Genomic DNA, 24262 nt, shown 5'->3' on the forward strand with positions numbered 1-24262 from the left:
TTTTTTTTTTTTTTGACTAGCCGGTGCTGTCATTCGGTGACAAACCACACAAAGGTGCAATTGCCAAGGTAACCACCTCACGAAAATATAGGTGACAAAACCAGTTGCCAAAATATTCAATGAGATTGTGTTGATCGCACTGCAAAGAAAACACAGCTGTTTTGCTTTAAAGCATAACTGTGTTGGATAAATAAGGAAGGCAAAGATAACTGCAGTCATTACACCTCACTGATAATATGCTGTAATACAACTGCTGGCTTCTTCCTGGGCAAACACTCAGAATAAACTGGATGGAAAGACTGAGGTCCCTGGTGCTTCCGGGTGGAGCAGGGTCAGGGTTCGGTTTCTGCTCAGCAGTGAGTTCTGTGATGCATACAATCTGGAAATAAGAGTGACACCTAGGATGCATGGTGGATCGGACACAGAAACGAGGCCAAGGGCTGTTGAGGGCATGTGGTGTCTGGATGATAGTGGCAGCTATGGAAACTGGCAGTGGAGATTAGTTTAGATAGCAGGCTGCCTGACAGCTGGGATTGTCTCCTAATCACATTTTACCGCAATGGGTGGCAACCTCAAGATCAGCTGGGTGAAGCAGAAAGGCGAAACTGAGGCTTGCACAGGGCCAGGAGCAGCTGCAGGAAGTTGCAAGAGAAGTAGCCTGCAAGCAGGAGGTGTGATATAACCAGTAGGGTGGGAGGATAGCTGGTCAATGCAGAGGAGCTCCTGACAAAACCACAGGCAAACAGTGCTGAGCTGCAAGCCAGTTGCTTTCTGAGAAGTGGGCAAAGGAGAGGGGTAGCTCCCAGATCTCAGGGCTGTTGGTTGTAGCCACATTGGTCTAAGGACAAAGGCAGGTAGGGTTCTTTGAGTAGATATGATATCTTTTATTAGACCGAGTAGTTGGAAAAAATGTTCTCTGCAAGATTTTGGGCACAGATGCCCTTCTCCAGGCATAGGGAGACTCTGCTGGTGTTGTGTGTTTTCCAAGGTAGAAAAGAAGCTAATTTGCAACATGCAGGTCTGTGAAAATGCAAATGAGTGGTAGTTTGGGAGACAATGGATAGAAATAGGAGGGGAGGGGGAGAAAAAGGAGGGAAATGTGTGAAGGAATGTAGCTGGTCAGCTGCAGGCAGGTTACCTGGGGTCATCAGATGGTAAGCAGGTTGCAATGTGCCATAAATCCAATGTCTATATTTAGTCCATGATTTTTGTATACAGTAGACTTATGAAGTGAAGTTTGTAGGCTCGTCTGTAAATTCCCTTTGAGGATTAGAACTGAGAGATTGGAGAGAGAATGATTGTCTTGTGAAAAGTATGCACACACAGGTAACTGGATATTTTTGTCTTTGGATTTTCAGTGTGCGTTCATTCTGGTATGCAGTTGTTATTTGGTTTCTCCTACATATTTTCCATCAGGGCATTCAGTGCACTGGATGCGATTTATATTACGTTTCTGGAGGTGCAGGTGTAGGTCCAGGAATGTTGATGGTTCTGTTGTGGGGTGTAGTTATTGTGGGAGTGGTGGAGATGTGTTGGCAGGTTTTACATTTCTTGTCCCAGCATGGTCTGGATCCATTTGGTGTGTTTTGGTCCATAGGAAGCTTCATGAACGACACGTGCCCCTGGAGGTTGCGGGGGCACAGCGACTGCCTGCAGGCAGCAGTGGCAGTGGCGGGGCGTGGTGGTGACGAGTAGCGACTGCCTGCAGGTGCCGCCAGCCGTGTCGGCAGTGCTTCTGTCAGGGGGTGCACTGCCAATCTCAGGGGGTGCACATGCATCTGCATGCACCCCCTTCATGTCACCAATGGGAAGTTTGCTTCTGGTGATGGGGTTAGCAAAGTTCAGTGCTTGTTTAAAGGCTAGGAGGGGTGGTTCTGGAAAGATCTCTTTAAAAATTCAGTATTCTTTTAGTATGGGTTGCAATTGTTTAAGGACTTTCTGTATAGGCTCCAGGGAAGGATGTTATGTCATAACTAATGGTGTGCAATTCGTGGGGATTTTTTTTTTTTTGTACTGCAGTAGCTCTCCATGTGGTGTCCAGGTGGCTCTTTCAAAAGTGCAGTCTATCTCTCCAGAGGAGTGTCCTTGTTGAGTGAAAGCCCTTTCGAGACTTGTGAGGTGTGTATGTTGGTCTATGGGTTTTTTGTATATGGTGGTTTGTATTTTACCATTCTGGATATTGATCATGATGTCTAAAAAGGAAATGTTGATGCCGGAGTATTCAAGAGAGAGTCTGATGGAGTGGTGATGATTCTTGAATTCATGATGGAAATCAATCAGAGATTCCAGGTTTTCAGTGCAAATGATGATGTCATCTATATATCTTAGGTATAGCATGGGTTTAATAGTTCAGTTCTTGAGGAATTCTTATTCCAGGTGGGCCATAAAAAGGTTGGCATATTGGGGGGCATTATGGTGCCTATGGTCTGGAGGAAGTGTTGGTTGTTGAAACCGAAGTTGTTGTGTGTAAGGATGAATTATGTAAGTTCAGTATATCTTGAGGTCTGTACTCTGAGTTGTTAACTTGCTTGTGTAGATATCCAAGGCAGGCTTGGATGCCATCCTGCTGTGGGATGTGGCTATATAAACTGGTAACATCCATGGTGGCTAGGAGGGTATTGCTGGGAAGGTGGTCTATGTTTTTACATTTTTGTAGAAAGTCTGTGTCTTGGATACAACTCGGTCTTTGGGTGACCAGAAGTTTTAGGGTGGATTCAGTGAAACCTGGTCGTTCCTCTGTTAGGGTTCCATGGTTGGAAATTATAGATCTGCCTTGGCGATAGGTTCCAACCGTGGATCCCTAACTGAAGAAATACCAGGTTTCATCAAATCTATCCTAAAACCTCTCATCGCCCAAAGACTGAGTTTTATCCGAGACACAACAGATTTTCTACAAAAATGTAAAAACATACACCACCTATCCAGCAATACCCTCCTAGCCACCATGGACCCTGCTCCAATCAGCTGGGTCACTGGCAGACATGCAGGCCCCCACTCTTTAATTCATGGTGCTTTACATAAAGCTCCACAAGTTAGAGCTGCCTCCCTGACCCAACAGGCACTTGGGGGATCAAGCCGCACTTTGGAGCCAATTGAGGACCTGGGTGGGGCATAAGGTGGGGGGCTCCAATCCACCCTCCCCACCTTCAGCTCAGGCTGGACAGTCCCCAGTCTGCAGCTTGCTTCCCCTCCCTTCTCTCCCTTCCCTTCCTGCAGATAGCTCTGGGCTTTGGTGATGTGTAGGAGGTACACTCGGCTACATGTACACCCCCTCAGATAGATGGTGCACCCCCTGAGAAAAGCGCTACTGACACTGCCAGCCATGCCTCTGGGTGGTCACTGCTCACCCCCACCCCTTGCCACTCACACCACCAGTGGTGTCTGTGGGTGGTCACCGACCGCTGGTCCTATTTGAAATCAGAAGCACTTGTGCATACATTCTTTAGAGGCAAAGCTCTGCCAGCTTTCTGTGTGGTTTGCACATTGGGATCATAGGAAAGTAGGACTGGAAAGGACTTCACAAAGTCATCTAGTGACTCTAATCCACCCCCCTGCTTAAGGCAGGACCATGCATGATTAAACCATCCCAGCTAGTGTCTGTCTAACCTGCTTTTGAAAGTTTCCAAGCATGGAGAATCCACACCTTCTCTAGCTAGCCTGTTTTAAGACCTGACTACTCGCATAGTCAGAAACTTCCTCCTAATCTCCAGCCTAAATTTCACCTGCTGCATCTTAAGGCTGTTGCTTCTAGCCCTGTCCTGCAGCCACAGCAAAAAGTGCTCTGTTGCTTACCAGTGGATGTTTGTCTTTTCTGTCAATTGGAGTTCATCATAAAGAGTTTAAAAAGAAAAAAAAAAACACCCGATTTCTATGCTGAGCTTTAGGTCAGTGAGATTGTGTGGAAACCTGCTGGAGAGATGCCCACATGGTTTTCTTAGCTTTACTTTAATCCCCAGTTTGGCTTTTGTGCTTGCTTTTCATTCCCAGGAGGAATGATGTAAAATCTCTGTCTAATCATTGCAGAACTAGAGACAATGGCTGCTGTTCTAGCATAATGTGGCCTTCCACTGCTCTGCAAACTACAGGACCCAAAGCAATCTTCGGTTCTAAAACAGCTACTCTAAATCAGTGTTCCAAATACCAATGCCATTGTCTCAGGGATTGAACTGGGACATATAAAGATATTTTGCCCTGGTATTGCTGTTTGAGAATCTTAATGAGCTTATCTAATATTAAAAGGTGCCTGTAGACGTGCAGGGATGCTGCTCTGACATGCTGTAATTATGGTGGATTGGAGTCTGCTGGAGTGTACTGATTAGCATGCTCCAGCAGTCTCCACATCTTGTATGTTGTGTCCCTGTGCTTCATTGAACGAGCTTTAGTTAAAACTCTCCCACTGCCCTTTTGAAGCACAGGATGCTGAATACACAAGACATGGTGGGGCCCTTTAATCAGAGTGGCTCTCAGAGCCACTCTGATTAAAGCACTCCTAAACCCTGGAGCACATGTAAAGATGCCAATGAATGTAAATGTGTACACACTCATCAAATCCAATGAGGAAACTGATGCATGAGGAACCAGTAGGCCACATAGGATATTAGTGCCAGAAAAGAATTTAGGACTTTTAATTCCCGCTCTGATATTTTAATCACAAGACTGTACTTCCTTGAGTGGCTGTGGGCAAGGACTGCAGTCCTTTCAGTTAGAAACATTCATCATTTTGATGAACTCTACTAATCTCCACCCTTTCAAAGCAGTTTTTTCACCTGTACATATAGCTGGAAACTGTTTTTTCCCTTGTGCCACTTCAGTTTTCTCAGAAGTTTCATACTTGGGCCTTCCCTCCCAGATACCACATTACTTCTTTTAAACTATGCTTTAAATTATGCCTTTTCTATTCAGCTGATGATTGAGTCTGTATTTAAAGAGTGGCATGATGTTGTGTGCTAGACTCACAGAAATATATTGGTAACTGAGAGCAAGCAAGGAAGAAGAATGATGCTTAGTAAACAAAATTATCATAAACTGTATATCCCATGAATTTTAACTCTACCTGAGTGCATATACACATGCAATTAATGCAAAGCAATAAACTCCAGTGCTGTTTGAGCCAGAGTAAACTGCTCGAATGGTGTACCTGGGTAAACTACTCCCAGGTACAGCATCTACACGTGGATGTAGGCCAGCAGCAATTTGATCTGGGGCAGAGCAGGCCCGAGCTGCCAGGAGGCCTGGGGGTTCAGTTCCAGGCTCCAAGTGGTAGTGTCGGTGCTGACAGGAAGCGGGAGTCTGGCCCCCAGCTGGCTGGGCTAAATAGGTGCAATTTGCACCTGTGGTCACTGTCCACACATGTTTATATGCAGTTTAATTATTCTGCTATAAAATAGTACTGTCCCTGACAGTACTATTGTACAGTGCAATTAATTAGTTTACTGTGCCCTAATACTGGTGCATGTGTAGATGGCAATGCTTTACTGTGGAGCTGATCAGTTTATTCCTCAGTAAAGCACATGTGTAAATGCACCCTCTTTCTACCTAAAGTCATCCCTTCAAAGCTAAGGGTCAGAGGCAGGGTGTATCTACTCATGTGCTTTACTGTCCCCTTTTTTGACTACCCAGTACAGGCTGGGTCGTTTTAAATTTCTATGGCCTGTTCCCCACTACAAAGTGTTACCAGTAATGTTCACCTTCTGTTGACACAACCTTGTTTGCATCTACACTCCATTTGTCTTACTGACAAAACCCTGAACTTGTGCCAAACAAGTTAAGCCACTTCCTTGTGCAGCTAAGCCCCTTACTGGCATTGGTAGTCTGCCTTTGTAGATGTATTATTTGTATTAGTCCATCAGCAGCAATACCACCATGCACCTACCCCTGCATCAGGGACCACTCTAATTAAATGTTTTAATCCAGCTGTCCAGCGGTCCTACCAGAACAGAAGGCTGAAGCCTCCCCTTCCCTCCCCTATAAAACTTAGTGAATTAGGAAATGCCTCTCTTTCTGCTGTCTTTTTTTTTTTTGAAAACACAAGTAAGGCTCCTTGTGAAGCTACAGAATCAGTTGACCGCATAGTGCCACCTGAACCAGTAGAACAGTCCTGGATTTCCTCAACCTGTGAAAAGATGGGGTAGTGCAAGGTCAACAACAAAATTTACACAAAAATATAGTCATTGCAAAGCAGAGGCTGTGCTATGACAGGCATGATCTCCACTGTCAGGAAAAGGGGAAATAACTTTGGTAGCCGAACCAGAAGACAAAGGAGGCTAATGCTGTTGCTGACATCTTGGGGCTTTCACTGCTGCAGTACTTGGGATATTTTACTGAGCAGTGATGCATGTTAATTCCTTTTATCTGGCAGTGTCTCAGTGGGGACCCAAAAGAGCCCCAACCCCACCATAACTGTGGCAACTCTAACCATGACCAGAAGGAAATAGAAGTGGACAAAGAAGGCTGATGAGGTCTTGGAGATGCTTGGGAGTTCTGAGTCGTAAGTCTGTGAGACCAGGGCATGGTGGGAACCCATGGTGGAAGAAAAGGGAAATGTATCAAAATACAACCCAGCTCCTTAGCTGAAAAACTTAGATGTCCCAAACCTTGATGGAGCAAACCAGGTAGAGGTCTACTTCTCAGCAGCCATTACACTTAGAAAACAATGCTTTCTTTCTAGAGTCAAAGATATATTCCACTTGTCTCAAGACACCAGCATATCCTGTAAAAATATGCCTTTTGCTCAACCCCCATAGACAACGAGAAGTTTTAAGGGTATGAATCACAGGTCAATGTACAGCACAGTGGATGCATTAGATTTGATAGAGACAAACCCCTAAACTCATAACACTTCATTAGATTTATAGTTCATATGAGCTTTCCCAGGAGTTGACATGAGGCTTTATCACAATCTTGACATCATAACCATAAAAGATTAAACTTGAGAAGCAGCCTAAAGAAAGACACCTCAGGGTAAAGCAGGAATTGGACAAGCAGAGGGGCATTGACTTGAACAGTTTCAAGTCAAACTGAGGGAAGATTTGCCTCTCGGTAATGAGGATTGAAAGACAGCACAGATGACTGAGCAACTTCTGAAAAAGTTACTCAAGAGGTGCTGGGAAAACCAGGGAAGACAAGACAGTCCTGGTTTATCTGCATCCTTCTAGGTCTACATAGCTAAAGAAGGAAACTGGTACAGCAGAGGAAGGTAAAACAGAGCATTACAGGAAGTTTGACATTCAGATTCAATTTTGCACATTGGGTAAATAGTGTCAACTCAGCAGAGGCAACTTGCAGGAAAAGAGGCACGTCTGGAGTCTCAACATCTCAAAAAGGCTGCAGTAGAATTAGAAAACATACAGAGAAATGCAGCTGAGGTGGGGTATGGACCAGCTGCTGTACTAGGCAGACTAAAGTGGCCAAGATAATTCAGTCTGGAAAGGAGGAGGAGAGGCAATATGATATCATTCTATAAAATTGTGAAGGATCTGAATAGTGAACTGTTATTCATCAGATTGCAGAACACTAGAACTAGCAGACACTGAGTGAAATTAACAGAAGAAATAGGCTCTTTGAAATTTAAAACAAACAAGCAGAAGTATTTTTACATATGGTTAACTTGTGGAACTTGTTCCCAGATAGTGGCAGGTAGTATAACCAGGTTCAAAAAGGGATAAGGCAAATTCATGGAAGACAGGTCCATCAATAGCTGTTAATCAGAGCAGTTGGATGCATCCTCTGATATCCCTAAGCTAATGATTGTTGATGCCAGGCAGTGTATGATAGAGGATGGATATTCTCCCTCTAATGCATCCACTGTTTGCCACTGCTGGAGATAGGATACTGAGCTACATGAAGCATTGATCTGACCCAGTATGTCACTTCTTATGTTCTACGCATAAGATACAGTCAGGAAACTAACCAAGAAACAGGGAAAAAAGATCCATGATTTAGGACAAATACAAGTGCCTTTAAACAGAAACTAAAAGTTGTTGCAGACAGATGGTTGGAGAACTGTGGTGACTTATACAGCCACAATCTAAATTCTGATCCTGACATCATCAATGGACATGCATGTGAACAAGAAGTAGAAGAGACTGATTTATACTTGAGAAGTTGTTGAAGAAGCAGCACAAAATCTTCAAACTGGCAAATCAGCAAGAATAGAGAATGGAGCATGTTGCTGTGATTGATACAATTCACAAAACATGCGAAATAGTTTTATGAGGTAGCAAGCTGTATGACCATGATCTATTCTACTGTAATTTATAGTTTCCCAGAATGCTGCACTAATTACTACACCATCAGCCAAACTGGTCACCTAAGCAAACTGGTACTCCTGAACAACCTCAAGTAGTGGTACTGCTTGCAGAAAGGCAAGCAGGTTTCAAGACCAGGTGAAGTGCAGCAAATCCTTAGCCTGAGAATCCTGAGTGAAAAATATAGAGAGCATCAAAAGAAACAACTTCACAGACTTTGATTAAGCATTGGGCCTTGTATGACAGGGAGTGCTATCGGCTGTGGTGGAGAAGTATAACATCAGCAAAAGAATCAAAACCGTGATTGAAGTCCTCTATAGAAATGTAGAGACCATGGATGGCCCTTGCAAATGACATATTCTAACTGGTTCTGTAGACCTGTGGTAAGACAGGTGTCCTCTCTCACCATGTCTGCTCTACCTTTTCTCTTTGTCAGTTCTTTGAAGGGACAGTATCACTTGAAGCTGGAAAGCCCCTTTACCTTTGCTTTGCAGACAATATGAATGTGATAGGAGGTGGAATGTGACCAGAGCTGGCAAATCTTGCAAGAGTAGATAATGTTGCGACTGCCTACAGGATGAAGAGCAGTGCAGAAATAAAGTAAAGTAGTGACGATGGGAAATTCTGGTAATCAACAAGAAATACAAATACAATGTGTGTATACATCAAAGGCAAGAATACAAACAAATGGATTCATACAGGTACCTTGAAACTACCATCACAAAAGAGAGAACATGAAACACAAATCAAAAGTAGAATTGTGACCCAAACTCCCAAAGCTGGATGAAATCTAGAAGGATAGTCTCCTCATTTTATGGTAAAAGTTCTTTGAGTGGCTGAACAGGCATGGCCTCTAGCAGCAACAAAACAATGAATTCTAGCCTTTGAATTCAGGTGTCTCCGAAGAATTCTTCAGAAGTAGGACTAACAACTCTATCAGAGAAGAAGGAACTGATAATTGGATCCCAAGAGCCTTTACAAGCAGCAGTAAAAGGACAGAAAGTGGAATGGTTTGGTCATGTGATCTGAGCAACAGGCTTGGCTAACATGATTCTGCAGGGAACAATTGAAGGGAAGAGGAAGAGGTGACACAAAATCATCACCACTATGACACAAAAGCATTTCTACCTGGACAGAGAAATAGTGCCATAGCAAGGAAGTTTGGCACCCACGGCAAGCCCACAGCAGGAGCCAACCCTCACCCTGCACATGGATCCGAGGGGCGCATGCTTGGGAGTGCACACAGTGGCAGGAGCCACCCTTCCCCTGTCCCCACACCATCATGGCTCCATCCCGGGCCCTGCCCCCCAGCTGGGCAGTGCCTGTTGGCTCCCCTTAGTTTTGGTGCTCGGGGCAGTCACTCCGCTTCCCCCTCTCTCCCCACTTGCTATGGTATTGCAGAGAAATCACAGGCAGAAGTTCCCCAGAGCCTAATGGCTACTTGAACTAGAGGAAGATTATTATTGGTTCCACCAAATGACAGCTCTGCTTATCTACTCATTCTTCTAGTACAAGGTTTTCAGCCTTTTTTAATAACTGTACCCCTGGCAGCCCCTCTTTTAGTAAGTGTACCTGTGGGGGGAGTGGAGGTGGCGAGCAGCCAGACACTGAGCGGAGGTGCAGTGAGCGGTGGAGCAGCGGCAGTGCAGCACCTGTGCAGCCCTGCTCTTGCCCTGTCCCGGCCCTGCTCCTGTGAGGCAGTGGTGCAGGGTGGCGGCACTTCATCCCTGCTCGCCCCCTAGGACCTTTCAAAGTACCCCCACGGGTGCGCATACCTCTGGTTGACAACCCCTGTTCTAGTAGTGAGATGGCAAAGAGATAGTAAATCGGTGTATAAGAGAGGAGATCATTGGATGAAAAAAGCGGGAGGTGTGGGAACTTGACCTCAAACACCCACAGTTCCCCTCTGGAGAGTCCTAGCATCCCACAGTGCACTGCACAAATTTCTCAAAACATGGCACTCTGACCAGTGTTATGGACACACTGGCCACACACTGTGTAATGCATTTTTTGCCAACACAATCTAGTGCTCTGAAGATGTACATCACTGGCCAAAGCAGCCAAACATGGATGCACTCTAGCAACATGGCAGTGTTGTATGCTGTCAGAAAAGTTGTGATAAAACTTTCTGGAGTAAAACGAAGTGTTGGACATGATGTTCCTGTATGAGCAGAGAACTAAATTGTACTGGGACAAGGCACCTTTATTGGGGATTTTACCAGTTTTACTCTCCTAAACAACTTAGTTGTACATGTACAAAATGAGTGGACAGACCAAGAACAAATTACTCCCATAACATCTGTAACCATTTGCAAATGCAAAAGTGCACTGTTAGCTGCAGCTGCAAATTGCAAGCCCCAAATGGGTTATCTGGTTATTTTAATCTAATCTGAAAACAAGGGCTGCAAAAGCACAGTGTGAGTGTGTGGAGGGGAACCTTATGAAATCAATTGAGATGTATGCGAACCAACTCACAAGCTCCCAGTCTCCAGGTGCAGGTCTGAGTCTCTGGATTTACATGCTTTATATGTTTTTGTTTTTCTTTCCACCATTTGGAAGGATATGAGTTGTACACATTGCAAATTGGTGCTGCTAAATGCTTAATCAATATCCTTTAACAGGCAATATGATCCTATTTGGGTCATACTTGGATTTCTGGAGAATTGTCAGGGAAATGGATAGCTTGGAGAGCTTGCTGCACTGAAAAATGTTTTTGCCTAAGGTGCGTTATGAATTACATCTGTATGATAGATTATGATATCACTATGACAGGATGATGTTAATCTGTCCATAACTCATCTGGCACAGAATAGAATTACTGTTAAGAACGTATTATAAAGATTGTGCAGTATCTTTAAAAGCTCAGATAGACACCTTCAGCCAATGCCTCTATACACAAAAGTCTGGCAGGATGGTAGGGTGAAGAGCCCTCTGATGGAGGAATGTTTGTCCAGGTTATAAGTCATGAGGGTGAAGCAGAAACAACTCTGCCATGGATTCACTTTCAAAGGGGCTTTTAATTGTATAGGAAATATAACGAAAAATGGGGGTCAGCAATATCCAGTATAGTAGAGACCACAGCAAAGCACTCTGGGGGCGGAAAACATGGGTCCTAGACCAATATCACCTATGACAGAGACAATGGGAGACACCACTTTGTGTTAAGGGAATGACTGCTTGAAAGAACAACATACATGGTAAATCAGAGGAGCTGGAGGACTCTGAGGGCTGTGAATTAGGACTGATAGGGATGTTGATGCCTCATAGCCAAACTCAGAACCTGTGTCTCTGACCTGGGACTTGTAAAAGGGAAGAAGGTAGAACAGAACCAGAATGGAAGAAAGAGCATGTGAGCTCAAGAGGTTGTTCTGGCCTTGCTTTTACTATTCTGCTGGTGCAAACCAACCCAATGGCTGTCTAAGTAGCTTGCTGAATGTTCCCTGGGAGTCCCTGGAAGTTAATACGTAGTCAGTGCAGCCACTGCGTGCCACCTCTGCTTAGCCACCAGTGTACAGGCAATCCTGGATGTACCCAAGACCTAGTGATCTCTGGCTGTCAGAATGACCAGAGGTATAATTTAGTAAAACTCTGAGGCTGCTTCAGATTACACCGGGGACCATATCACCTTGCAGCTGCCCCAGGATCAGGGGAGCCCAATAATAACTAAAGCCACCTTTGTCTTACCTCTGCTCTACTGAGAGTATCTCCCCTGCAGCTGGGTATCTAGGCCCCAGTGAAATCAGTGGCAAAAATTGTTTGGCTTCACATAGGTCAAGATTTCATCCATAGCGTTTCATTATGAAGGACACTTTTTTTAGGTAAGCATATCTGGATGAGGGTTGACAGTGTTTCAGAAATATGGTAAGAATTTGGGTTTTTTCGTTTTAATAATGATTTTTGCTATATCCTTAATGAAAGCCTAAGCAAAATCTGGGGAATAGAAAATGAGGTTTATGGTCTGGGTTGCAGTTTAGCTCCATCTCTGAATTACGCTGAAGGAGAATGACAGTACTGAATTGTGTTTGTGCATTGAAATGACGTGTTCACTCGGTCAACTGTCATCCTGGTCAGAACAGAGAGACCTGAGTCTGATCTCTTCATGCATTTTTCATACCACTCTAGCTCTTCAGAATGAAATTGGTAGAACATTGCTTCAGTCAAGTTGGGTTTCAACCCCTTGCCTTCAGTGGTATAACATGGTCAACACTGGTGTACATAAGAGGGCAGTTAAGTTCAAGTTATATAATATACATATGGCTTTGTTATGCAGGTCTTCCCAGGCCCTGAAGGTGCCAGGACATGTAGCCAACAGCTATAATTTCACTTGGAATAGAAAAACTCAAAATGCACATTTTGCCATAGAGTCAATGTTAACCAAGGAATTCCATTTCTTCATAACACTACATGTGTTGTCATGTACTGTTGTTCACACTGTGATTGAAATGATAATACATATTCAACACTAGGTGGTGCTTCACTATACATGGCAATATTACTCTGTTTCTTGTCTCATATATTCCTGCTTTTGCCTCTTTGTTTTCATGGAAAGAAACTCTGAAGCAGATAATCAAAGAGACTGTCTTCCTGTTTTAAAACTGACCAGACTGCTTTATATGAACTGTATTATATACCAAGATTGTACTGAATTACGTGATTAGAAAACTATCTAGTAAACCTTCAAAATTCAATAACTGGGGTTGCATTAGCATCTTATAACATAGAAATCCAATCTAGATTACTGGAAAGTACCATGTATCTTGTTACAGTTCATTAATATTCTCTCTGTGATTTTCCTTGAAGTATGCATGGTAGTAGATGGTATAATCCTTTTCTGGCTTACAACACAAAAGTCAGAAATCAAAATCATTTGTCAGGAATGTGTGCATACACGTATATTTTGTGTTCCTTTGTTTCTAGTGTTACCATAGCACATTAGCTTCTCCTAAATTTACTAGTATTAAGATGGACTCTCAGTTCCTTCTACATTTTCCTGGAAAAAAAATAGATTGCAGTACGCCAGCTGGAACCAATTCTTTGACATTTGTATTCTTCCAAACAATGGCTAAACTCCTCTTCCTCCCCTGCCACTGAAACAAAGATGAGTGAGAGCCAAACTCAGCCATCTCTTTCCCATGGGGCTCAGTGAAAACAGCTGCTGAATACTTTTTTGTTTCTTATCAGTCTTGTACCTGGAGGGATCTGTCCTAGTGTTTGAGGATGTCTTCAAACTGGTAGCATTCTACTGCGTCAGTAGGTAAGTGGTACTCATGGTTTCTGTATTGGGATTGCTTCATGGTGGGCCTAGGGTAACTCCATGCTCGAAGCTGGCCTTTACTGTCATGCAGGGGTGGAACAAAAGGATGGTTAGCTTGTAAATACCACCTTTCCAAGACATCGCCCATGTATGTGTACCCAAAGCAACCAACAGTTCAAGCGCCAGATTCTGCTTTCAGGGTAATACCAATGTAATTCCACTGACTTCACTGGAGTCAGGCTGGGTTTATGACAGGTCCACAAATAGAAGCACTTAGAACTATAAGAGCAGAGATTGTTCTTTCTCCCTCTTAAGTAAGGAAAATGAGATGTGAGTGTAAGTGGGGTTCGGCTGCTTTGAATTAGAGATGAGCCCAAGTAATGAAATTCTGGCCCAGAACTGAATTCACATTTCCCAGTTTTGTCCGGCTTGGTTCCAGTCCTGACCATTATACAAAGAGGCCTAGTCATAAAATTCAAAATTCCTCAGTTTTGCGTGGAAATGGTGTGTTCCCATCTCTCAAATTGCTGTTACGCTTCTACTGGCCAGTCCCAAATGCTGCACCTTACAATTGTGCTTCTACCAGAGTTGCAGTCAATTTGGTGGGTTTAGCTCACATAGACCTTAAGTTCAGCCCTCATGTATGGACTTTTGCCACCATGGAGTGGTCTTTTGTGCTTTCACATTTGAAAAAACTAAAAGCACAGCTTCACCAAAACCACTGGGGTTTGCTTGCATGCATGTTGACACCTATAAATATGTAAAACCTGTAAGTATCTAACCACAACTGTATACCTGCTCGGGTTCACGCTGAGCTCAGCTCAAGCTTGCAGGCTCCAGAACGTGACTAAACTTTCAGCTCCTTGTTATTAGAGTAGGGCTAAATTGTGCAATTCACAATAGTTAGATGCCTAGAGCTCCCAATGACTTCACTGGGAGTTTTGTTTGAGGAAGGGCTGTGGGAACAGGCCCAAAACTAGTGCACAGTCTGTTACAGAGCAGTGAATGCATAAAAGGGCTTGGTGAGGGGGTGTAAGGATTAACCACCTCATGCAAAAACTGCCAGCAGAGCTGAGAGAACTTGAGGAAAGACTGTGGTTTATCAATTTGATGGGAAGTTTAGACAAATAATAGTAAATATTTCACACTAATTCAGAATAAAACATTAAAAATGTGCCATACAAACTTTAGAGATAGAAAAGGCTTGTTATATTGTCCTTTCTGCTTTATCAGGGGTCATTCCCTATCTAATGTTAACCCTGTGTAATCTAATCTATGGATCTGTAGTAATTCAGTTTAATCTAAAATATGCATTTGTGCCAATCTTTTTGCAGTGGTATCAGTGCATCCTTTTTGCGCTGCTCCTGCTTTATCAAGTCTGGTTTTAAATTTGATTTAAACTGCTGGCAGTTTGAAGATAACCCTCAATCACCCTTGCAGTCCCATAACAGTAATCACAAAAGGACTGAAGCTGCTTGGGGTATGTCTACCCTGCAGTGTAGTTTAGACATATCTGAGCTAGGTTTAAATTAGCTTCCCTTGTGGGTCAGGTTTTGCAGGTTGTGCTGAGTTCCATGCCACCCTGGCTGGGCTGCTGTCAATACGTAGTTCCAAGTTAGATCAGGTCCACAGCAGTAATCGATTTATGATAAGGTCACTTTATACTGTTCTGGCTGTAGAAAGGATCCAACAATGATAGTGAGTTGTGTTGCCAGTGTCATAAAACAGACTGAATATTAATAAGAGTTGGGTCCAGATTTTCTAACTGTATGATCCATGGGGGGCGGGAGGAAGTTCACATCTGCGTTATAAGCACAGTAGACTATATCCCAGCTAAAGATGCACATTCCGTAACAAGAAAGACCTTGCTGTTAGTTCCTTTTTATAGAGGATACTATGGGGTATAAAATGTTCTTTTGATGTTTTTACTGATTTGTAAGACTGCTGAAGGCAAATGGAGAAATAATTTTCTGTCAGTATTAGGTAACAAAAAAGGTTAAGCACTGATTTTTTCCCCTCTGGGGAGCACCTAGAAGTCCAGTGCATGCTCCTGAATGATTGAGTGGATTGACCTCTATTCAGTCTCTAGTAAATAATAATCTATAAATAATTGGAAACAGTTTATCACTGCTGACAGTCTCTTCTCAGGCGAAGGCCAGATCTGTTCTAGCAAGTGGCTAAATTACCTTGCACCACTAAAATAGTACCTATAAGTCAACGAGTGACTCGGTGACTTGCATGTAAACTGCCTGGCCTGCAAATGAAATGTATCTTTTTCTAGAAGTGCCACTGCTTAATAATATTTTTCCATAGTCAGATCTATGCATCTCAATAATAAATGCAAGCACATGAAGAACATAGTAAGAGAAGGCCAGTGCGTTAGCTCCCAGTTCCTCTTTTACACCCACACATTTTCCACAAAGAGATCCCAGCTCTATCTCAGCTTATTAAAAATAATCAACCAGCCAAGCACTCAGTGAAGCACGCAGAACCATGGGGTATACATTACAGTCAGCAGAACATATGCTCTTTAGAAAGGGACAAAGGAGGTCACAGCAGGTTCGTCTGTCAGCAGACTAGCTCTTTTTAGAGCTGCAATGTCATTTAGATTTTTTTTTTAAACAGAGACCAACCAGTCATGAGGTTAGTTTTTTTCAAAATGACTTCCTGCTGCTTGCTGAATGGCTAGCTAAGCTTTTTAACATGTAAAGCCAGCCAGAGCCTGTGCCTCACTGCCCGTTTCATTTTATTGTTGACTTTCAAGGGCCTTGTAAGGAGAGGGATTAGGTAGAAATGGTATTACAAATTATTGTTAGATGTGAACCAAGGCAAAACAATTATCAGCAATCCCAAAAGCTTCCCCATAGAGCCCAGATGGCAGGTATATTCCTATGACTCTTGCCAGCCCTCCCTGATGAATTCTGTTTTCTTCAGAAAAATTCCACACCTTCCAAAACCTCCACAAAGACTGAGACTACAGAGTTAAGGGATGCTGCCAAGTTCCCTGCCATAACATGTTTCATTACCTCTTGTCACATCATACAATAGGCTACTTTATCAACTTTACCCTGTACTTTAGGATCTAATTTAAATTAATCTAAATAAATAAATCTAATCTAAATTATTTTATGTGAAGGACAGAGCTAGATTTGGAGGGATGGGAAGGGTGGTAGAGGAAGGCCTATGAGCCACCGAAAAGAGAATCCAATATTAACTAATAAGTAATTGCATTGTACCTATTTGCAGTGCTATAGCTTTTTCCATCCAAAAATCTCATAATGTAATGTAATGTCTCAGAGCCCCATTCAGGTTGGTCTCATTATTGCTATTTCCTGAATGAAGAAATGGAGGCACAGAGGTTAAACCACCTGAATGGCACTGGGGCTAAGAATCTGCTGAAAACTAGAGTAATCTCAACTGATGCAAATTGCAGATTTCTTTGGGCGTTGTCGCTAGCTAGATCTGGAAAGTTAGGTGAGGTGGCCTCATGCTGCTTGCAATACTGAGAATCCTCCCACGCACCTGGCTGGCGGGCCTTGCTCAGGGGTAAGCTGATTATAAGATTTAGGGCCAGGGAGAAATTTTCCTCCAAGTTAAATTGGCAGAGACTGTTGTGGGGTTTGCTTTTGTCTGTAGCATGTAGAATAATTCACTTTCTAAAATTGTCTAGGCATTATCTACCAAATTCCCTGCAACTGTGGGGGGATCCAAGGCGTTGGTGAAAGCCTTGTCTCTCCTGCTCTCTTCCAGTGACCTACTATATTATACTGGAGTTTGGGGTGCGGAGGAGGCTTTCCAAGTGCTTTGTGGCTATGGTGTGCAGAAGGCCCAGGCGAGGTTCTCATGGACCCTTTTTTGCCAAATGCCTATTACCTATTGCCTATTGGATAATTACAAACTCAAGGCACTCTGCGTGAGGACTCCAGAGATCCCTCCCACTCTTAAGTTTCTCCTATCTCTGGGGTATGTTTGGGGCTTTAGTGGCAATTGAGGATGTTCACCACTTTGCAGAACTGAGTTAGAGTTACCAGCAAATCCAGTTGCTAAAAATGAACTGCAAGCTGTTTGACTCACTGGAGTTTTTTTTCCTTTCTTTATTTTTAACAGGGATTTGTTGCCCTTCACACTGAAGCTGCCACAAGCAGTATTAGAGGCCAGTAGTTTCCAAGATCTTGAAATTATTTCTAGCCTGGGGATAGGTAAGTCTTTTAAAACAACATTTGCTTTGCACAAAGTTGTGAGAACCTCTTCACTGAAAAGGCTGATGGACTTGCTATGATAAAACAGCTCTTGGAACAGGTGAAGAAGCCCAAATACAGAGGAGATGGATTCTGTTTCCTTCACAGCAGAAGTGTCAAACTATGGCCTGCAGACTGGTTCTGGCTGGGGTCCATGGGTCTGACCCTGCCTGTAGACTGGCCTTGCATCACTTACCCAGCCCATGGGACCAGATGAGTTTGACATCCCTGCTATACATATAGCTAGGTATGCTAAAAGGGGCCTCTGCCCATGCCCATGCATGTCTGACATTACTCAACCCATCTCTATCCCTTTGGCCTGTTTACCAGATGTATAAATTGCACTCCCACTGATAAGAAGTTGTAGGCATTAAGTAACATTCCAACATAATGACTGAGTGCCCTGGCCCCATCCAGGATATTTGGCAAATATTCAATTTAGTTGGAAGCCCAAGCAAATGGAAAGATAAAACATCCCGCATCTTCTAGCAGTTCACTGACTTCATACAATCCCCTTCTCTAGTGTGTGGGAAGAAAACTATAAACAGTGAAGCCTCTGCATTTAATCTGATCCATCAGTACTCTTGCTCAGCTCGGGTGTGGCAAATGTGTGTGTCGTGTTGCTTGGTGTCAACCTGATAAAGGGGATGTTTTCTGCATATGAAGATGGGTGTTGCTTTTAATGACAGGACTGCACACCATATTTCATCTTAGGATTTCAAATACCCAAGGCTGAAGGTGGAGAGGGATTTTTTTCATGGTGAATTTCAAGTGGTTATTTCAATATCAGGTGTCTGTTTGTTTTTTTGGCAAATCTGTATGTTCAACATGGATGAACTCTTAGCCTGTCAGTTCCTTGGTCAGAAATATAAATTTTAAAATCTATTTGTTTGTACTAACCAAAATCATCATTGTGAATGGGCCAATCACACATGGTTTCTACCTTTGTGCTTTTAAGGGCATGGGAGTGCTTGGAAGGCCCTTGCTTTATAATAGGCCCCTGCCAGATGTGCAGGTAAAGGTGCAATGAGATCTGATACCTGATCTATGCAATCACATTTCTGCCATCCCACACATGCATGGCAGGAGGCATGATTGCAGGATTGAGCATCAGATCCTATTACATCTTATTGCCAGTGCACATCTTATTGCCAGGATCACAGTTTCTGTATCATCCTAAATGAGCAAATAACAAGTTCCCACAGCTGGGAGCCCTGTCAGCTGATCCAGGCTCCCAGCCAGGGGGTGCACTATCAGCTAACAGTGCTCCCAAGCACAGGGGCCTACATGGCTACATGTTCAGTTAAAGATGTGATAAGAACCAGCAACAAAGTTACTACACATTTTGGTGGAATAACTGTGTATTATTTCTTTTTTTATGGCACCATTTAATTGCTTTAACATATGGCTGGATTACAATTTAAAACATAATTAACTGGTTAATCACATTTTAAATGCAGTGTGATGCAGGGGCCATAACAGTCTTGCCTGTTGTGCCTGGAGGCTTTGAAAGCTGTTCTACGTGTAATCACTAATATCAGCTAATGGTGTGCTCCTTTATGGCAAAAGCACCTTCCTGCTTTTGGTTCCTGGTTCAAGTTTGAGCAAGGATAAATCCTCTAGTCCCCAGGCATTTTTGACTGTTTTACCTAGCTCCAAATTAACAACCCACTGCCACCTGGAGCAAAGCCATTCTGAAAATAAAGTACTTCAGAGACTGCCAAGACTGAAGGATGTGATGTTCTAGCACCTCTTTGTTCGCATGGCTCTGTGTTGCTAGCATACTTCCCCTGCTTTGCATGAGAGCTGGTGCTTAGTGGCCACAAGGTACAGGAATTTTATACTCTTCAGAAAATTGGTCAACCCAGAAATTAGATCTCGTGTCTAACAGGCCTGAACAGATTTCTGTTACTCTGCAGTCTACGTGTGCCTGTGAAGGAGATTTTGTACGCCTAGTTGCTTAGATAGCAGCTGTACTTAGACACTTCACTTGCCTCATCCTACTCAGGTCTGCGCTCTGTTAGCTGAGCTGGAACTCTGGCTAAGCAACTCAGATTCCTCACTGTTAAACCTACTTCTGCTAAGACAAACTTTGTATTCAACACCTTGCTCTTGCACTAGTTTCAGCTTTTCTTCTGCTGAAGAACTTGGTTGGGTTTTTTGCTTTTTTTCTAAATTATCCCCAAAGCCTAATTTTTATTCCTGCTGAAGCAGTTAGCTGCTATGTTTTTCATGTGACATAAACCTTGGTTGGTTCTTTAATTTGCTCAGCAAAATGATTCTTCCTATTGTGTTTTCCACATGGAGTAATGCAGGTGTGTCAAAGATATGGCTTACAGGCTAGATCCAACCTATGCAGCCCTATCAGGTGGTCCACAGTGCTGCCTGTGGATCTAAGACTGGACCCACATGTGGCAAACACTGGGACCAATGTGTGGGCCGGATTTTGGCATGCGTGCTGTATACTGCATAAGCAGCCAGATCTGGTACATATAATGCCTGCATTGGACTAGCCCTGTGTGCTGGATCCAGTGCATGGGGCCAGTCTGCAGGCCCAGTCCAGTCCACGGACTAGCACCAAGCTACTCATCTGGCCCATGGATCAACTTTGCGCTACTCATCCTACTCATGGGGCCTAATGCGTTTGACACCTCTCAACAAATATAACTGAAAAGGGACACTGCTCAATGCCTTCTGTCAAATAAATGTACTTAGAAATGCTTTCAATATCTTCCTCTTCTACTGGAAGGGAAACGAAATCAGCTAAGTTGTCTGATATCTGTAGTGTGATGACATATATCACCTAAGTAGTAGAATTCTTTTGGGCTTTTCCAGTTTTTTTTTTTTTTTTTTTTTTTTTTAATACTCTGAATTACACCCAAAATAAGCCTGGGTAACTCCAGCTCTTCTGCCCACCCTCAATTTCAGTTCACACAAGCTACACTACATTTAACCAACAGATTCACTTCTCACAATTCCAGGCTACCTCAGTTTTGCTTTGAGTTTTGGTTTTCTCCAGATTTCTTTGCCTTTGGGTACCTGACCCATACTAACCACTGAGGAAATGCTGCTTTGTAACTCAAAGGTATAGCAAAAAAGAAAAGTGTGGTTTGTCAGATGCTATGAATAGACAAACTTCGAACAGGACATTGGAAAACCATTTTGTATCAAAAGAGCACAAGCAAAGTTTCTACCATGCTGGACCCAAACCATCCCAGGTCTAAAACACTTTGATTAATTGGGAGAGGATTTTGGAGGGGATGATTTAAAATTTTAAAGGGATTTTAAAGGGATCTGCTTTTAAGAGCTTATATTTTTGTGTTCTCAGTTTGAGCCCCCTTAAAGAGACCTAGTTTTCAATGGACGAGTTCTGAGTAATGTCTAGAAATAAGAGCTCTTAATAAAACCACAAGTTAGACAAACCAAATCACTAGTCATTTAAAAAAAACCTATAGCTGTAGGCTTTTTCTTTCTCTTCTTTCTTCTGTGATAGTGGCATTTGAAGTGATGGCATCTTGTCTTGTGCATATTATAGCACTTTGGGTCCAAGGGAGGTTTCTGAAAACAAAAGAGATCCTGGAAAGTTACCTTGGAGAGTTGTACTAAATCTTACAAGCTTCCTGGAGCTCTAGTGCATCTTAATAAGGTCAAATGGGCTGAAATATTTAGGGTCATATTATTACTTCTTACAATAAACTCTATACAGGCAGAACGTGGTAGGCAGCCACCAACTTTTCCTGTCCAAAAGGAAACCAGGCATTGTTTGCAAGGTTATCAATTTCCATTTCCTCCAAAGTTCACATATTTTCATGGGGCAGAAATCAGATGTCCAGCTTCAAGCTGAATTATTCTGCGCAGGTTTTGTCTGTTATAGTAAGGCTCATAGGTCATATTGTATAGAGCACTGAAAGGTGACTGTGAGTGTGGTTCTATCAGAAAAAGAAAGCCCATTCAATTTGCACATTGCTGAAATGACAACGTGAAAATGCTGCCTCTCTTCAGTGCAGAGCTACTGTGGTTCTGCTGCATATTGGAGGTTCATGCAACAACTTCTAACCTTGTGGATAATGCACCCCCAGGCAGCAGCATACTGTGCGTGGGAAGGGGGCAGGTAATGGGTAAGTTTTTCTATCCTTCATTCTACAGGGTGGCTTCTGGAGTGGGCTGGAATAGCTTCAGCGTGAAGCAGCTGTGTAGGCCTAGAGCTTTACCTTTGTCCTTTAATGGGGAAAATTAGCAACTTCCCCTTTCTTAGCAAATGGATGACATATCCTTCACTTCCTCAACCCATGAAATGGTGCAACACCGTCTTGCTGCCCTAGATAAGAAAATTCCATTGCACTGCATTTAACCCTGCTTGCTGATCTCAGAAACGGTGATGACAAACGAATGCTCACATGTGCACAGTTGTTTTATACTCAGAAATTTCTAGCATCTCTGTCAATGTGTATTTATTCTAAGAAATGTGTCCAGTTTCCCCTCACCGCTGCCCTGGCAGGGGTCATAATGTAATCATACCACAAACCTTCCTGACTATAAAAACACTGTGACATGCTTGTAAATCAATATTAGTCATGGACGCCAGCCCAATCTTTGGAGTAAAACAGAAATGTTCCATGTCCAGGGCTGTATGGGAAGAAACTGTCTTATCTTTCCTTCTGTAAGATGGCGTATGAAGTGGGCTGGAATAGGTTCTATATAGGCCCTTTGTAGCCTTGAGAACAGAATTCCTACCCCATGGTGACTCCACGCATGTACCTGTGCACTCCTTCAGGTGTGGAAATAACAGCCTGTAGTAATAACATGATGCAACTTTTAGATGGTGCTTTTTGGCCATAGGTTTCCAAGTATTATACCATGGCCAGCAATAGGATTAGCTATGTTTTACTGAGGCACAGAGAAGTGAACTTTTGCCACCAGAGAGTGGCAGAATAAGAGAAGAACCCAGGTTATTTGAGTACCAGGCCAGCTTTCTGTCCACTGGCCAAACTGCCTGACATGCTTCCAAGAAGCTATGAGGGTGCCCTGAAAGATGTGCGATACCCACAGGCTTCTTTGTATGAGCTAATTCTGTAGATGGATGGAACATGTGAATAAGTTTGAATAAAAGGACAAGTGAGTGTGCAGAGTGATTGGCTTGTTAGGACCTGTGCAGCCACACGTGCTAGACCAACAGGACCAACCTCAGACAAAAAGGGGTTACTAGAGTATATAAAATCAAAGTGGTGCTGGGATCAATCAGTTCTCAGTTTTGGCTGTACAAAATGAACCCAAATGTTGTCCTGCTGATTTTTGGCCAAGTTCTCCTCTAAATTTCACCCATATTTGAAGTTCAGAGGGGTGTGCTGGAGTCATTGAGAGGAGAATTTGGGTCTCTGAATCCAAAACTAAGGGCTGAGTCCTGAAAGCTTTCCTGTAGCCATAGCGGCTGCTGCTGTGAGCAGTCCCAGCCATGACAATGGGACTTCTTACCACAGAATCATCCCTGTATCTGCTACTAAGTAATTGCAGGATTTGGACCCCAAGCCACTGTTATGATTCCTGGAATGGTCAGTTCACTTTCCTGTCTGAAGCATGGTGATGTGTCTTGCCTTCTGGGTGTGTGCAAGACATGCCTGTTGTCTGTTTATGGATTTCCCCATCACACAGTCTAATCATATCTAGCTATCTTCCACCTCTGTGTCTGGCAACTTCTTATGTGCTGCCTGGGGTGGGTGTGGGACTTTTAACTACATAGACATCTCAGAGCGTGAAACATGCCTGGGTTTTTGGCCTTAGATCAGCAGTGTCTAATTCGTTTTCTCTCATGGGTTGGAGGAGTGGTGCAGGGCCAGTTCACAGACCAGATGAATGGTGTGTGGCTGGCCTTATGGGATGGATCAGGCCCCCAGACCAGCCCCACCCTCATGCTGGATCCAACATGTGCAGTGCTCATTCCAGCCAGTCTGGGACTGTACCTCATGGGTGCCCACTCCAGCTGGTTTGGGACCCACGTTACATGTGGCACCTGCCTGCATGCTGTGCAGGTCTCATGTGCAGCACAGCCCCAAACTAGCCAGGGCAGGCACTGTATGTATACTTGACCAGTCCGGCATTTGCCTAGTATGGCATGTGGGAGCCTGGTGCCGGGGCCTTGCAGGTCAGATCTTTGGCACCGCTGCCTTAGGTCAATGGATAAGGAACGTTCAGTACTTTCTATGCAGTAGTTTCTCAGGCCAAATTCTATTCTCTCCTTAGTGAGCTATGGCTATTGTGACATTTTGATTTTAATGAGATAAAGAGGTTGGTCGGTTTGTTTGTTGAGCATGCACTATCTGCTGCCCTCACATTTAGCAATGGACAAGCTTCCTAAGGGTGGTAGTTTCTTTTGTGTGAACAACTCAAATTGGGGCAAGAAACAGTTGATGAAATTTCTATTTCCTTCCTGTCTTAATTTGAGCTTGAAACATCCCCTTCAAAATCCTCTCACACTGCATTTTAGGTAGAGGTCAGAGGAGAGACTAAAAAGCTCAAAAATTAATCAG

General features: G+C 43.4%; 1 protein-coding gene across 1 annotated transcript in view; it reads left to right on the forward strand.

Moving 5' to 3' along the window:
* RIN3 (Ras and Rab interactor 3) overlaps nucleotides 1-24262 on the forward strand; it is an 80199-nt gene that overhangs the window by 25108 nt on the left and 30829 nt on the right. Inside the window, exons 2-3 of the mRNA XM_090034654.1 lie at nucleotides 13428-13500; nucleotides 17608-17699. Coding sequence (XP_089890780.1) covers nucleotides 13428-13500; nucleotides 17608-17699 — 165 coding nt within the window. The remainder of the gene's footprint in view (nucleotides 1-13427; nucleotides 13501-17607; nucleotides 17700-24262) is intronic.

Source organism: Crocodylus siamensis, chromosome 2 (assembly GCF_052110815.1).
Source record: "Crocodylus siamensis isolate JL-2025a chromosome 2, ASM5211081v1, whole genome shotgun sequence".
NCBI classification, from domain to species: Eukaryota; Metazoa; Chordata; order Crocodylia; family Crocodylidae; genus Crocodylus; species Crocodylus siamensis.